The 16,015-nt window shown below is 36.9% G+C and overlaps 1 protein-coding gene across 1 annotated transcript in view; it reads left to right on the top strand.

Annotated features, from left to right (window-relative positions):
- Window positions 1-16,015, top strand: part of gab1.S (GRB2 associated binding protein 1 S homeolog) — a gene marked incomplete at its 5' end in the record, with an annotated part of 72,900 nt that overhangs the window by 48,485 nt on the left and 8,400 nt on the right. The window contains 6 exon segments of the mRNA NM_001095732.1: window positions 1,202-1,496; window positions 4,464-4,644; window positions 7,268-7,860; window positions 9,051-9,136; window positions 11,158-11,461; window positions 15,593-15,689. Of these exon segments, the coding sequence (NP_001089201.1) occupies window positions 1,202-1,496; window positions 4,464-4,644; window positions 7,268-7,860; window positions 9,051-9,136; window positions 11,158-11,461; window positions 15,593-15,689 (1,556 nt within the window).

The raw sequence follows: 16,015 nt of genomic DNA, 5'->3' as shown, positions 1-16,015 counted from the left end.
TGAATGGCTATGCTAGCTAGATAAAGCTGGTGTAAAGCTTCCCAATCACTAAATACTTGTACAAAACAACTACTTTCGGAAAAGCCTTTTTCTTATCTAGGAGTCAACAAGTCTGATCATGACTACAATATAATTTTTCGAAAATATAGAAATAATTGGCAATGTTCCATTTTATCTTTTGCTGTCAGGATCCATAGTGCCATTTGCTGGTTATAGGAGAAGTTGCAAGATTTCTAAACCAAAGAAAAAATAATAAGTTGGTCTGCTTCTGTAGAAGGAGACTTATGACTGTCAGAGCTCTCTTGTCTCTCTTGTACTTCCAAGTAATGATCAAAGGCGAGAGCCTACTGACTACTTTGCGTTCTTTGAAAATTAAATGTCCCTTGTACGATTGGTCCTCAATTACATCCCCAACAATCTCATTGTATTCATTTTTGTCTCAAGGAGCCTCAAAATTCTCTGATTAACCTGTGATCAGATACATCAAAAGAGTACCACCATCCAATTGATTGCCGTTTTAAGAAACCATTTATTGGCTGGCACATGGATAAGACTTAATTAATGAGAATATTGTTTAGTTTTCAACCAATGTTCCCTTTTAATTGTTTGCTGATTTGCACTCAAATAAATAATGACAATGGATTTTGGAGTGTGCAGAAATATTCCTATGAATATACAATTCAGTGTTAAACAATAAACACTAAGCTTGAGCAGTTAACCTGCAGTCTTGATCGATCCTTGCGAAGTTTATATTTGTGAATATACAATTCAGTACTTGCTTGGGCCCATTCACCATTCTGAAGAAATAATTTCTTATAAAAAATGCATGAAAATAAAATATTTGTACATGCAGCCTACAAAAACATGAGAGGGATATTTTTCCACTAAGAGGAAAACCTTGCCACAAAATAACAGGAATTGTTGCTTGTTGATTCTTCTTACAGTTGGCACGTGTGTGTTGGGCAAAAATCTGGTTCCATTTAATAAACTGGATTCACAAACACTTTATAGGATTATAGTTAAATCATCTTTTATGGCAGTCTTCATTTCTAGGTAATAGAAATCTCCTTGTGCCACACCATGAGTAATTCCTTTTGATAACATTCATTTTTTATAAAAATTGTAATTATGGCATAAGCTTTATAAATACAAGATAAGGAATTTGAAAAACCAACAATAATGAATTTTCTCCTGTATGCAGGCATGGAAGAGGAGATGGTTTATCCTTCGCAGTGGCCGTCTAACAGGAGACCCAGATGTGCTGGAGTACTACAAAAATGATCATGCAAAGAAGCCCATCCGTATTATTGACTTAAATTTGTGTGAACAAGTTGATGCTGGGCTGGTGTTCAACAAAAAGGAATTTGAAAATAGTTATATTTTTGACATCAAGACCATTGACCGGGTATTTTATTTAGTGGCAGAAAGTGAGGAAGAAATGAATAAGTGGGTTCGAAATATCTGTGATATCTGTGGATTTAATCCCACTGATGAAGGTAAGAATTAAAATGTACATACAGTATTGCAGTTGTCTGTAAATGTATGCATTGTCTTTGCAGAAAAGTCTAAAATGACATATCCTCATTCCAAACTGTCTTTGGAAGTAATGTCTGAATTAGTATAAGTGATTATAAGCAATCAAACTTAATATGGTGCTGGCTTCATTGGTCTAAAGGTTACCATCTTTGAACTCTAGTTGAGCAGTTGAAAGCATGAGATCTGGATTCATGATTGACATTTCACCATCTGTTAGTCTGAAGGGAATTCTGAGGATGCCAGGTTCAAGGAGAACACTACCTGCCTGAATGTATAATGCAGACTGTTGAGTTTGACTATGGAATAATGGTTTGGGACTATCTTCCATGGTTTGGGCACGGCCCATTGACACTAACGGGGTTATAAGGACAGCTGCCATTGACTTTGGATTCACACATTTAGTATCTTCGGGGCAAAAACCAGACTAGAAAAATCGAGTTTTAGTAAATAATGCCCCATTCTTAAGTCTATAGCATATAAGAACATTTTATTTCATGCTTCCTACTTTGTGGCACCAGCTTGGAAAAGCTCTTTTCTGTATCAGCACAATAATGCTGATGCATTAAGATCCATACAGACTGGAAAAACTTTACTCAACTGATCATCAGTTTGACGAAGGGGATCACCATCAAAGAGCAAGAACTGATATCCGTGCCCAAACTCACTAATGGTTTTGTCACTAAATTAAAGTAATTGAAACTATAAAGTAAATTTCATCAAAATGCTCCGCCTTTGAAGACATGTAGAGGCTGTTCTAGCAGGAAAGGTAGGACCAACTTAAGTAATAGTACCCTTGGTACGAGAATTCCATATTGGACAGGCAGGTGTCCAGTCTTTTTTTTCATTCGCATTCTTGATAAACGAAGATTGATTATGCCTATAAGGAATAGAGCCAAAAACCCATTAGATGGCTTCTAGTAATACATTGTAGCACTGATGTTCCTATTTAATATCCTTTATGCTTAACTTCCATTTACTTATGGGTTTTCTAGATAAGGGGTGTTTCCATAATTTGGATCCACATATCTTAAGCCTGCTAAAAATCAGTAAAACAATGAATAAACCCAAAAAGTAGAGGTGGCTAAGTGTGGGTTAATTATAGGCTCAATTCTCCAGTACACACCCCTGCCACAGGTGTAATCGCAATATGCATTAGAAAAACAGGAACTGTGAATGAGCCAATGAAGCAGTTTTAGCTGCAAAAAGTGTTTATTCCAACAACATGTTTCGGGCACACAGGCCCTTTACTTTTTTAACTTTATTTTTTTGAATTTTCAAAATGCAGTTATTACATGTGACATAGATGACATTATCACTTTCCATCTACCAGTTATACATTTCGTGCGGTAAGCAGTCATCACAGATCAAATTCGCGTTTAATAACAATTCTCACAAAAAAGAAAAAGAGAGAAAGAAAAACAAAACAGAAAAACAAGGAATTGCAGATTGTGAACAGAGAAGGGTTCAGAGGCCCTTTACTTGATAAAGGGCCTGTGTGCCCAAAACATGTTGTTGGAATAAACACTTTTTGCAGCTAGAACTGCTTCATTGGCTCATTCACAGTTCCTGTTTTTCTAATGAATAAACCCAGTGAGATTTTGTTTCTGTTTTATAGTTAGAGAAAATGGAAATTGTTTTTAAAAATTTTTAATTATTTGCTCAAAATAAACTCTATGGTGATGGCCTTACTGTCATTCAGAACTTTCTGAATAGACCAAGTGGCAGATCATTTCACTAATGTGCCCAAATAATACTGCTACGATTACTTAATTCCTGTAATTTAATGTTAATGGTTCACAGAATGTCGGGCTGAATGGTCGGCCCCCACACATTTTCGCCTCACCAAATCTGGCCCTCATTGCCAAAAAACGTGGCACCCCTGATTTAAACCATATGTTTAATTGCAAATAGTGTAAAGACATCATATCAAATGTTGAAAAATGTTATTGTTTTCAGAAAAATATATGCTCATTTTGAGTTTGATGCCAAAAACATGTTTTAAATATTTGGGATAGTAGCAACAAAAGACAGGAAAACTTGCATAATGCTAAAAAGAGGGGATTAGTGATGGGCGAATTTGTCCCGTTTCGCCACAAATTTTGTAAATTTCCTGCAAAACTGGGGAAAAATTAGCGAAACAGCGATTTTGACGCCTGCGACAATTCGCCGGCGCCCATTAAAGTCAATGGGCACCCTTTTATCAATGCCGGTGTCAAACTTGGCGTCCGTATCGCCGCCGGCGTGGAAAAAACTTTGATGCCAGCATCGGAACCGTCGCCAGCATCAAAATTTTCGCCTGCCAAATAAATTCGCCCATCACTAGAGGGGATCTCAGATACTTCTTCTCTCCAAAGTAGAGATGGGGAGGGGTGAAACATTGCAGGGGCAAATACTGCGACAATTTAAGAAACATATTACTTAAATTGCAAAGTACTGGAGGAACTGTAGTATATAATATGAATTATTATGTAAAACAGGACAGAAGAGACTCTGAACTATTGAGCAGCTGAAATCCTTTATCATGCAAGAATGGAACAACCTTTTAACTTTCAAAACTCTAGCTATTGGCCTTCTCCTTACCAAATTTTTACAGAGTGTTGTCAAAAGAAAAGGTGATTTTGGACTAAAATATAGAGCTTTTAAATGATTTGCGAATAATCCAATTCTATTTATATTTTACACAACTTTTTTGAAAACCGGTTGTAACATCTGCTTCCCTCTTATCTGCTGGAACCATACCAGGAAGTGCATAAGATCGAAACGAGAAGTACCTAAAAGTGTACCATGTGGTTCAGGAGTTACTCTCCCTTCATTTTAACTACACAACGACATGACTTTTTTTTTCCTGCTTGCTGTTGTATGATAACTTTTTTTCTCTTTTTTAGTAAAAATATTATTTGCCTTTTTTTTTCCATTTACAATTGCAGATGCCGTAAAACCTGCTGTGAACTCAGAATCTTCCAACCAAGCAGCAAATGTCCAAGGCCCTCTACCTCCCCCTTACCAGCTCATAAATATGCCACTTGTAGAATCCTCAAATAGCCAAGAAGATCCCCAGGACTATCTTTTACTAATAAACTGCCAAAGCAAGAAACCTGAACCATTGAGGTAAGCATTCCTTTGTAACTCGTGTAAAAAAAAACAAGACTAATCCTGTTTATTCCACTGCTAAGGGTTTTTTTTTTTTTTTTTTACTTTATTTAGTTAGTCATGAGAATTTTTCACCCCTTGTCCTTTTTGTTGTAGGAGTAGCATGTTTTCTGTAAAATAAGTGGAATAGATAAAGAGTATATACCCTGCTGAAATTTATAAAAGTCATCATTTCATGACCTTATAAAATGTCTTGTTCTTTTATGAGTGCGACAGAACTATCTAAAAATATAGTTAAATGGTTTTACTCCTGCACGGTATAGGAACTCCTTCACCATTACTTGCTCTGCCATCTTCTCAGACAGGTGATCCACTCCTTCCCCGCCACCGTCAATGTCACAGACTGCCAACACCAACTATTCCACTTCATTATCTAACAGCCTTCCCTGCCAGTTTATTCAGTTTTTGTATGGAACACCAGGACCCTGGCCATTTTTTATATTCATGAAACTACAACAAACTAAAAGTAATACTGACTCAAGTTAGACTCGCTACCATAAAGCACAAAGTGGTTTCTGCAGTCTGCCTGAAATAAAATGCAAATAGGCGTGGGAGCACCAGGAAGGATTTCCCTATGCACTTGAACACATTGAATTTCAGAAAAGAAAATCCTTCTGATCTGTAATGTTAGGAATTATATGTTTGTGCTCTTATGTAATTTATATTTGCGAATCAGGCAAGGTGCATCACCATTAATATCAGAAGATGACTATCTACTGCTTGAAGACTTTGAAAGCAAAAAGATCTCTTGGTCGTGAGTGTTTGGGGCCAGTCTATCAGACAAGATAGTATTGAGCTCTGCATGGCCTTTGTGTGTGATTTTGTGTGTTGTTAAAACTTACACCTGAATGCCTGTCTTTTTCCGATTGATTTAACAGATGCACACCAAAAATTTTATTTTATATTTTTTTATATTTAGCACTATTTAACAGAATTTATACAAGTTTTGAGATAAGTGACACACACACAGTAACTGTAACTACATCTGCTGTGCTGCAATAATTTTAGATCATCATTTAATCCCCTTTTGCTTGGTTATTTGGATTTTTCCTTTTTCTAAATGTATACCCCAGTTTTTTGTCCCTCCTGCTCCCCCCCCCTGCTTTTTAAAAGGGTTTACCTATCAAGTTGTGTCCATTTCAAGTGAGATTTATAGAATTTGGAGAAAAGTATGCCTCCCAAATATTGACCTGTTAGATGAATTATTTGGCTTACAATTAAATTAGTTAAAGAGATTAAACTCTTTAATTGAGTGACGTTTCTATTATCTGGCAAATGAACAGCCAATGTCTTTTTCATCAATTTGGGAAACATGGCATACCACCATAAAGAAATAAGTTCAGAGATAAGAATTTGTACAGAATTGTTTTTAGGAGCAATTTACCACCTTTTTAACATTTATTTGATTAATTTATTTTTATTAGTGCCTATTTATTTTGCATATTGTTTTAACTATGAAATATGCATTGTTTTATTTATCATATCTATATAACTAGATGTATAAGTCACTAGACAGGGCAAAACCTGAAACTGAAAATCACAGTCTACTTCTTGTTCTTTTAATTATGAACACATTGAAACAAAACAGCGTTCAGCTGAGAAGCCCTCTGTATAAAGAGGTGCCCAGCGCACTCTGATCCCCATCCTCTCGCCCACTTCCCATCTGGACTCCGCTCACTCCCCCACCAGACTCTGCCCACCCTGAGACTTTGCCCACTATCTGCCTCGTGCCAACATGCTGTGCCTCCCTGCCGCATATAAGAAAGCAGCTGGGGAAGGGGGGTTCTTGTTGTCTATAGAGGAAGCAGACCTTCTTCCTCTGTAGTTACGCCTCTGTTTTAAAGGACTTGTTAAGTATAAAAATAAAAACTGGGTAAATAGACTGTGCAAAATAAAAAATGTTTTCAATATAGTTAATTAGACAAAAATATAATGTATAATGGCTGGAGTGACCGGATGTCTAACATAATAGCCAGAACACTTCCTGTTTACCAGGCAGTAACCAATTGGTGACTTGAGAGGGGGGGGGGCAAATGGTTCATAACTGCTGCTTTTGAACCTGACCTGCATGCTGAGGATCAATTGCAAACTCACTGAACATTTATGTCGCATATGGCCCCCTTAAATTTGCAGACTAAAACTAGAGTTCGAGAGCTTAAAAGCAGGAAGTTGTGTTCTGTTTTGTTATATAAGACATCCAGTCACTCCAACCTTTATACATTACATTTTTGGCTAACTATATTAGAAACATTTTTTATTTTGCACAGCCTATCTATTTACTTTGTTTTTATTTTTACACTGAACTGTTCCTTTAAGTCTGCTAAAAAAAAAAAAAAAAAAAAATATTAAAGCATTAAATAAAACCAAATAGAAATATTTGCTCCACCAATATTGATATATGAAGCATAGGTATGATCAAGTACAAGGGAATTCTAAAAAAAAAAAAAAGGGGGATTTACGTGCTTTAAGAGTTGTGTTGGGAAGTTTTTAAAAAGTAATCTGTGGTGCATGTGTTTACTAATCATCAGACTGTAAACCTTACCAAAGTACATGCTTATTTTATACTTGAATTTTGCTGTAGATCTCAAGGAGATTCAACCAGGACAGCCACAGCGGAAACAGACTGCAATGACAATGTTGCTACTCACAAAGGTTCCTCGGCCCAAAAACATGCAGTGAATGGATACTTTCAGCAGTCTAGCGTTTATGACTCTCCATCCCGTGGTGGATCAGTTTCTACAGAATCTAGTTTCTACAGTCTTCCTAGAAGCTACTCACAAGATGTTTTACCAAAAGCTACATCACCTTCAGTCACTGATATGGATGGAGATTCCAATGTTTTTAACATGTCTGGAGCCTCTTCTCTAGAGACACAACTGAGGCATTTTTCATTAAGCTATGACATTCCTCCATCATCTGGAAGCACTTATCAGATTCCCAGAACTGTTCATGAGGGTGCTTCTGGTCAGTCTTCAGCAAAGATGGAGTCCATAACAGATGTTCCACCTCCTAGACCGCCAAAGCCTCATCAGTCTTCAGAACGATCTCCAAGTGAATATGGTCTTACACGGACTGTTTCAGAGACTGATAGCAACTACTGTGTCCCAACATCTGGAATGCCTGCATCCCGTAGTAATACCGTTTCAACTCTAGAGTTAAGTAAATATAAGAAAGGTAAGTGTGATTGTTTATCTTATTCCTTACTCCACTGCTCCCCTTTAAGTTGAATTAATTAATTAATCCTTTGAAAAATACAAAAATTTTATTTGAAGAATTTGAACACTTTGTATCTCTGCTATTAAACCATGTATTTCATATGCTGACGGTGGTGATAGTGGACTTCATGAGGGCTTGCTCATCAAAGTTTTCAGTGGTTCCTCAAGAGATACAATACACCACTGTCAGACTTCTATTTGTAGTAGGCGCGTTAGCAGTCTCCATCCTTTTAATAAACCTGCCACTTTTGTTTTTCTGTTTGCATTGTAATGTAAACTCAAAAATGCATAATTTTAACTTAACTGGAGGGACACTTTTTGTAAATATGCACCAGGAATAGACCAATGATGAATTGAATATGTTGGTCTTTACTGTAATGGAATAAATATGCAAATAATAAAGATAGTCAGAATGCTAGAAACTATTTAAAGGAGAAAAAAGGGTACTTTAACTTGGGGTATTTTTAACACCGGCCTGAATCCCCAGGCGGTACCGCACCTATTAGGAAAAAACTGCACTGGCCGGGGATTCTTCCAGCGAGCACCACTGGGTGATCATCTTTTTGCGCCTTCTTTTTTTGAGTAGTGCGAAAAGCCGAACTTAAACGAAAAAGACGGCTATTGTTCTACTTAGCATGTGTCTGCCCAAGGAAATTTCAAGATAGAAGAAGTTGGAAGGCGATCGCTTTGTGGTGTTAGGTGGAAGAATCCCCGGACCGGTGCAGTTTTCTCCTAATAGGTGCACCGGCCCAGGGTTTCAGATAAGAAAATGTGATCACTTGGGGGTGCCTAACTTTTGGCACCCCCAAGTTAAAGGACCTTTCCTTCTCCTTTGTATATTATTATTCAACTCCATACACAAAGCTTTGAACTTTCTATTGTACGGTGATAATTGTTGTACCAGTACAGGCATATGCAACAGTCCATATTGTAAAGGACTAAAAGATTGCCTTTCTGGCAAGTGTTGTTGCTCTCAAATGAGTTGATCTCTGATGAACTACTCTAATAAATCAATGTTCAAATTTGTAATTGAAAGTAGTTGGTAAAAATAAAAGTGGAACAATTGTGAGATACATAAATCCTTTATTTGTTCCATTTTCTGAACCTGTATAAAGCAGTCTGTGTATAATCATTTTTTTATACTTTTAGATATGAGCTCTCAAGATTTCTATGACATTCCTCGACCATTTACAAGTGACAGATCTAGCTCGCTTGAGGGCTTTCATGGCCATTTTGTAAGTAATATATGTTTCATTTTAATTGTACCACAGGTATTGGACCTGTTCTCCAGAGTGCTCAGGACATGGGGTCTTCTAGATAATGGATCTTTCCATCATTTGGATCTTTCTACCTTAAGTACTAGAAAATCATGTAAACATTAAATAAACCCAATAGGCTGGTTTTACTTCAAATAAGGATTAGTGATATATTAGTTTGTATAAAGTACAAGGTACTGTTTTTTTTATTACAGAAAAAGGGAAATCACTTATAAAAATGTGGATTATTTGGATAAAATGGAGTCTAAGAGAAATGGCCTTTCCATAAATAAAGTTTTATTTCTATAATGAAATTGTTAATTTTAGCCAACAAAGAAATCTTGTTCTATTGTTGTAGTTTTGTAGTAATTTCTTTGTCCAAATTTTTTCTCCCCACATGTTGAGTAAGTGTTTTTGAATCTGTCTGAATCAGTTACATAGGCCGATGCATTCGATACCTTTAAGAAGAGCTTAAATGGCTTTTTAAGCAAGTGAGGGAATACAGGGTTATGGAAGATAGCTCAAAGGCTTCAAATGGGGGGTTTTTGTTTTTTTTTTTTTGCCTTCCTCTTGATCAACTAGCAGTAAGGCAGATTATATATAGACTTAAATGGGTTGGTCACCTTTGAGATAACTTTTAGTATGATGTAGAGAGTGATATTCTGAGACAATTTGCAATTTGTTTTCATTTTTTATTATTAAAGGTTTTTGAATTATTTTAACTTTTTATTCAATAGCAATTTGCATCTTAACCAATCTGGTAACTAGGGTCCAATTTACCATAGCAACCATACATTGATTTGAACAAGAGACTGGAATATAAATAGGAGAGGGCCTGAATAGAAGGATCAGTAATAAAAAGAAACAATAACAATACATTTGTAGCTTTACAGAGCATTTGTTTTTTTAGAACGGAGTCAGTGACGCCCATTTTAAAGCTGCAAATAACTATAAAACTATAAAAAATAAGTAATGAAAACCAATTGAAAAGCTGCTTATAATTGTCTGTTCTATAACATAATAAAAGTTACCTTAAAGGTGAACCACTCCTTTAAGGTTGAACTTGATGGACATGTCTTTTTTCAACCTAACTTACTATGTTTGGATGGGTGATACTGCACTATAGTATACTGTTAGTGCAGTGCTGCTGATCAACACTGAACATGTTGCATAGATTCCAGCACAGATCATCATTGTAAAGTATTCCTATTTAACCAATAATATTTAAAATGCACTGGTTTGGTTGGTAAAAACACACCTCCTTTAACAACAGTCACATGTGAGGCCATATAACATGCAAAACTTAATTTTGGTGAAATTACACACATACTGAAAAAATAATTATAATGTTTCCAATGCACGTGGCTCCTGTGTGACTGAAATGAGCAGAGATACTGTTGGGTTTGGGGAGAACAATGAAAGCTATGTGTGGGTGTCACAGTTCTGTTTTATGCTGGCTACAAGTCACAATGTTGTCCTATGCTGGGGTCACAGTGTAATGTATGCAGGTTGTCACAGTTCATATGTGCTGTTTTGCTATTCACAGTACTGCTCTGTGGATGGTGTTGCTGGGGGATTGTAGTTTCATTTTATGCCGGAGCTATGCCTGAAGTCTCCATACTGAAGTTTATTACCAGTGAGAAAACATAAGCATTGTTTCATATGAGGCAATTTTAGACACTACAAGAAACGTGGTTTCCCACCAGTGATTTGTACTAATGCCAGTGAAAAGGTAATATTGGATGTTTTTTGTCAGTACTGGAGAAGATTAAGCATGGGGCAACAAAACATCCCTTATGCCACAGCCCTTGTGCTGGGAGTCAAGTTTATCAACTGTAATCACCAGGTTGTCTTCCATGTAGGCAACCCCTTCTCTTTCCTTCTCCTTTCACTAAACTGACATTGTTATGATGGGAGTCTGCTTTTTATTGAATATATCGACTATTTCAGACTACTTTGTAACATAGCTAATCATTTATGTATTGTACTTTGTATTACAGAAAAATAAAAGCTTGTTGGCAGTGGGAAGTTTTTCTAATGAAGAATTAGATGAAAACTATGTTCCAATGAATCCAAACTCCCCTCCACGACAGCATTCCAACAGCTGTACTGAACCAGTTCAAGAAACCAACTATGTTCCTATGACTCCTGGCATGTTTGACTTCTCATCGTTTGGAATGCAGGTCCCACCTCCAGCCCACATGGGCTTCAGGTCCAGTCCAAAGACCCCTCCGAGGAGGTCTGTTCCATCTGCTGATTGTGAACCCCCACCAGTCGATCGTAATCTCAAACCAGATAGGAAAGGTAAGTTGGTTCTTCAAAGAGGCTTGCTTCATCGTCTTCATCACTAACATCTGCTAAGCCTTTAACATGCTTTCTTTAAAGCAACTAAACATGCTGCAAAATAGTGGTGTTGCAAAGGTGCTTCCGTAATAATTGGCAAAAATCTAAAATTTCTTTAATACTGTGTACTTGTAGTTTAAAGGAACAGTAACACTGCACAATGTTTCTTATTTCATGTGCTTTATGTAAAAATATCATTACAAAAGTTATCTTACTTTTTTTTTTTCTTCTTTTTTTTAAAAAAGCAATAGGGCGACTTCAGTTGTGCCAGACATCTGTGTGCGTGCTCCACAACCGCTCCCAACATCACCTCCTCAAACCGGAAGCCAGTTGCTGCAGCTGTACAAATTTCTTCTTTAACATTCCTGCAAATTACGTTCCAAGGGGAAGGTGCACACTGGCATCGTTAATTCCTCATTGCTTTGCTACAAGCGAAGTGCTGCGAGCAGGTGAAGGACTGTGGGGACTGATGCTGTGGATTTATAGCTGACTTGGCTGCTGCCTCCTCTGTTTGCAGCTCTTACAGCAATATATCACGCTGAGTTAAAACACAAGGGGCTAGAATATCCTTCATAAAGCTGCATAAACTGGCTTCTGGTTTGAGGAGGTGATGTCAGTAGGCGAAGTGGAGCACGCACATATAGGGTCTGGCACAGTTGAAGTCGCCATATCACCTTTTGTGAGAAAAGGAACTTTTTAAATGGTATTTTTTACATAAAGCACTTGAAATAAGAAATATTGTGCAGAGTAGCTATATTGTTAGAGGGGTATAGAATGGATTATGAACTCTGATAATGGTTAGTGTTACTGTTTCTTTAAGATTATATACCTTGGCTGTAAGTATAAACTGCAGACTGGCAAGCAGCTATCTCTATGACATGGTAAAAAGGAAGTTTTAAAATTAGCGGTGAGTGAAATTTTAAAGATTTGAATTGAAAAATTAAGTAATTGTAAGAAGATGCTATTTAAGGCATACAGTGTAAGTATCAATATCAGTCAAGCCATAGTATGGGAACAAGCAATTGTATTTATTTTGACATTTGGAAGAAATTATTTCCAATATATTATCAGACTTATCACCCATAACCCAAATAAGTTAAATGTGTTGATGTTCTGGTATGTGATGTATAATTTCATGGTAAAGCATTTTTGCGCTATACGCTTTTGTTTTGGCTGTCTGCCCTCTCCTGGTGAACCTCTTCAAATCATTTGGTTTCCGGCACAATAACAGGAATAATTCAGCATGTCTGAGGAAAAGGGACAATGCCCTCCTATGGTTGACACGACAGAATGTAATACAAATGTGTTCTACCCATTTTTGAAATTTAAAAAACGTATTATTTAGAAACAAAACTGTTTTGTACAACATGTTAATATATTCAAGAGGCATCCAGTTTTTTCATGAATAGTAGCCAGGATTAACTCATCAAGGTTAACATGGGTCTGGGTGTTCATTCCCCAGACCTTCAGTTTAAGGTCCCCATATACGCAAAGATTTTGCTTTGGTGAATGACCAATTTTAGTGCAATTCAACCAATCCGTCAAATTATCGCAAAGTTAGTGGGAATCGAACGATCACACATCTTACGATTTTTCATCCGACATCTGTCAAAAAATTGATCGGCCAGGGTTAAAAAATTTTCATCAGTCACAGTGAAATCTATCTATGTTTGCAGGGCCAAGCAGGCAGCTACCCTCAGTTTTCCTGGCTTCATCAATACAATATCGCTTGAAATGGTCTTTTTAATTGATGGACAAATCATACATTTTATCGTTTCAAGATAATCTTGGTCTCACGATAATGAAAAGATCTTTCAAAATTCTTTACATCTATGGCCAGCTTTAGGGTAGGTCATAGACACTTTCTTCAACATGGGCTGGAACAGAATCAGACCATCACAATACGTGTTTGTGCCATTGGGGTCATAGGCTCTGAGCTGGTCGTCTGCCTATGTTGAAGAAAAAAAGTGTCTGTACGATGTGCAAATTAGGATTCGGTTCAGTATTCGGCCTCAGACCCCAGCTAGGATGCTTTATCAGTGCGTATCTTTGGATCTTTTTAAATGGTGTGAAGAAGTCATAAGTCTGGGCCCTTCTTTAGTTTATTGTACTTGAAAATAATGTTTTATGTCCTATTTTGTTGTCTTTGTTGTTCAAACAAGAATACAGAGGATCTACACAAAGGATTCTGAAACGGCCCTTTTAACACTGAAGAAATGTATTTCTTGTGGGATCCTGAATCATTTTCATTGGCTTTTGCTGCCTATAACTGTTCCATAGTGTGTTGATATTATCTACGTTTTACTTTCCCTTGAACACTGTAACCAGGAAGTACTCGTTTTTAGAATCAACAGAAAATGTTATGAATGGATTTTATTGCTTTGTATTATTTAAAGTGTTGGTTAAAGCCTTGTGCTTAGTATAATTTTAATGTATTGCAGATATGTTTAAATATAAGAATAGAAAAATGAATGATACTGTTTCTAGTAGTCTAGCGTGAGGATTTTTTATTCAGTGGTTGTTTGTGTTTACACTCTAATCACAGAGATAGCGGTAATGAAAAATTTAATTTCAGGGGCACATGTAACACAACAAAGTAGCAAGATTGCTTTATCAGTGGGCAAAGATTCAGGACATATACCAGGCAAAAAACATGTCATTCTTCAAACGATAGTTTAATTTCTTGTATAGATGTTTAGGAGCCTAAAAGGGCCCCTTACAAGAGAAGGTCGTCTACTTTACTTGGCAACAAATTGGCTGACCATCAGTTCATGTGTGTGACCTACCAGAACAGAATTTGGCCTGTGACCCTCACTCAGTGGTTGTTTAGTATGGGCGTGGTTGGGAACAAGTGATTATCTAGCATAAAAGACCTGCGACCATCATGTGTTTTAATTAATTAGGGCCCTTACTCATAGGCGTTTGAAGCCGCGCTCCCCTGCGTTCCGGTCTTATGCGTTCAGCCGCAGGGGAGCGCAGGAGTAGACGCGCTGAATTCTTTTCAATGGGGCTGTACTCACACAGACGCATGTAAGCGGCGAACGCAGGTAAAATACAACATGCTGCATCCCAACCTGTGTTCGCGCTTATATGCGTCTGTGTGAGTACAGCCCCATTGAAAAGAATTCAGCGCGTCTACTCCTGCGCTCCCCTGAGTAAGGGCCCTTAAGTGATCTCAGTCTAAGGATAACATTAAAAACAATCAATGTAATTACAATTGTATTTTGTTTGCTTTTTTTTTTGCTCATATTTGTGGGGAAGGTGAGTGGAGACTAAAGGCTGCCTCTCTTTGCTTGCTTCAGACATGCTTTGGGCATGCAGCATATTTGTCATTTCAATATGGTGCTTCTTCCTTAGCATGAGTCCAGCTCAGCTGTCTGAAATTCTCTGAGTAAGGCTGCTTTTGCGCACAGAATTAACCATGCTGCATTGCCTGGATTTCCCTGCTTCCAATGGAGAGCTTTTCCCTTGCCTTGCTATTCCAAAAATAAATATATAAATAATAATCATTTTATTAAGAGAGTCTTCTTTTTGCCAATTAGGTCAGAGCCCTAAAATTTTAAGACCTAAACCTCATGGTTTAGAGCGAACTGATTCCCAAACCATAGGTGAATTTTCCACAAGGAAAAAAAAGGGTATGTACTGTAGATCTCCAGCTCTCCTGTTATCATGTGTATTGGTGTGTAGGAGTGCTTATATTGCTATAAATATTGAAGGATGGCAAAATATGCCATTGATATTCAAGGTGCTTTATGTGCATAATAGTGATTTTTTTTTTCTTCTTCGAACATAATAGATTACATAGTACTGGTATAAATTCTGTGCTTTTTGTTTATCATTACTGTTACATTTTAATATTCATAATGGAAGCAGAAACAAAGTTATTTTTGGTAAGGGGGTGCTGGCTTTCTATAAGAATAGAATATACTGATCTCTATATAAATATTCAATCTTTTATGTAATATTTTATGAAATATTGCAGTATTAGTGTACGTGTCCTTTTTTTTTTTTTTTTTCTATTGGATAATCGTAATATAAATAATATATCTCTAGAATGAGTTGAGATGAGGACTTTTTTGTATTCTTCTTCAGTAAGGCCAGCACCATTGGAAATAAAGCCTTTGCCTGAATGGGAGGAATTAATGCAGACGCCAGTACGTTCTCCTGTTACAAGAAGCTTTGCTCGAGAGTGAGTATTTTTATTTACCGGTTTCATCATCATCATTTATTTACATTACATAGCACCAGCAAGCTACACAGACCGTAAGTTATTGTAACACCCCAGTTTTCGTTATAAATTCTACATAATAAAGCTTCCTGCGAAGCAAACAATGATATTGTATTCAAAATACTGATCCCTGATTCTTGAAACATAAAGGAGTCCCAATTAATTTTACATGAATATGCCCTTTTTTGTATTCTTGCACATAGCACAAAAATACACCTGACTAAGGACAGCATACCTAGGATTTTAAGAACTGCCAAGCAAAAAAATAAATGCGCATTAAAGAGGTT

The sequence above is a fragment of the Xenopus laevis genome, chromosome 1S (assembly GCF_017654675.1).
Source record: "Xenopus laevis strain J_2021 chromosome 1S, Xenopus_laevis_v10.1, whole genome shotgun sequence".
Taxonomy (NCBI): Eukaryota; Metazoa; Chordata; class Amphibia; order Anura; family Pipidae; genus Xenopus; species Xenopus laevis.
This window is presented reverse-complemented; position numbering and strand designations above follow the sequence as displayed.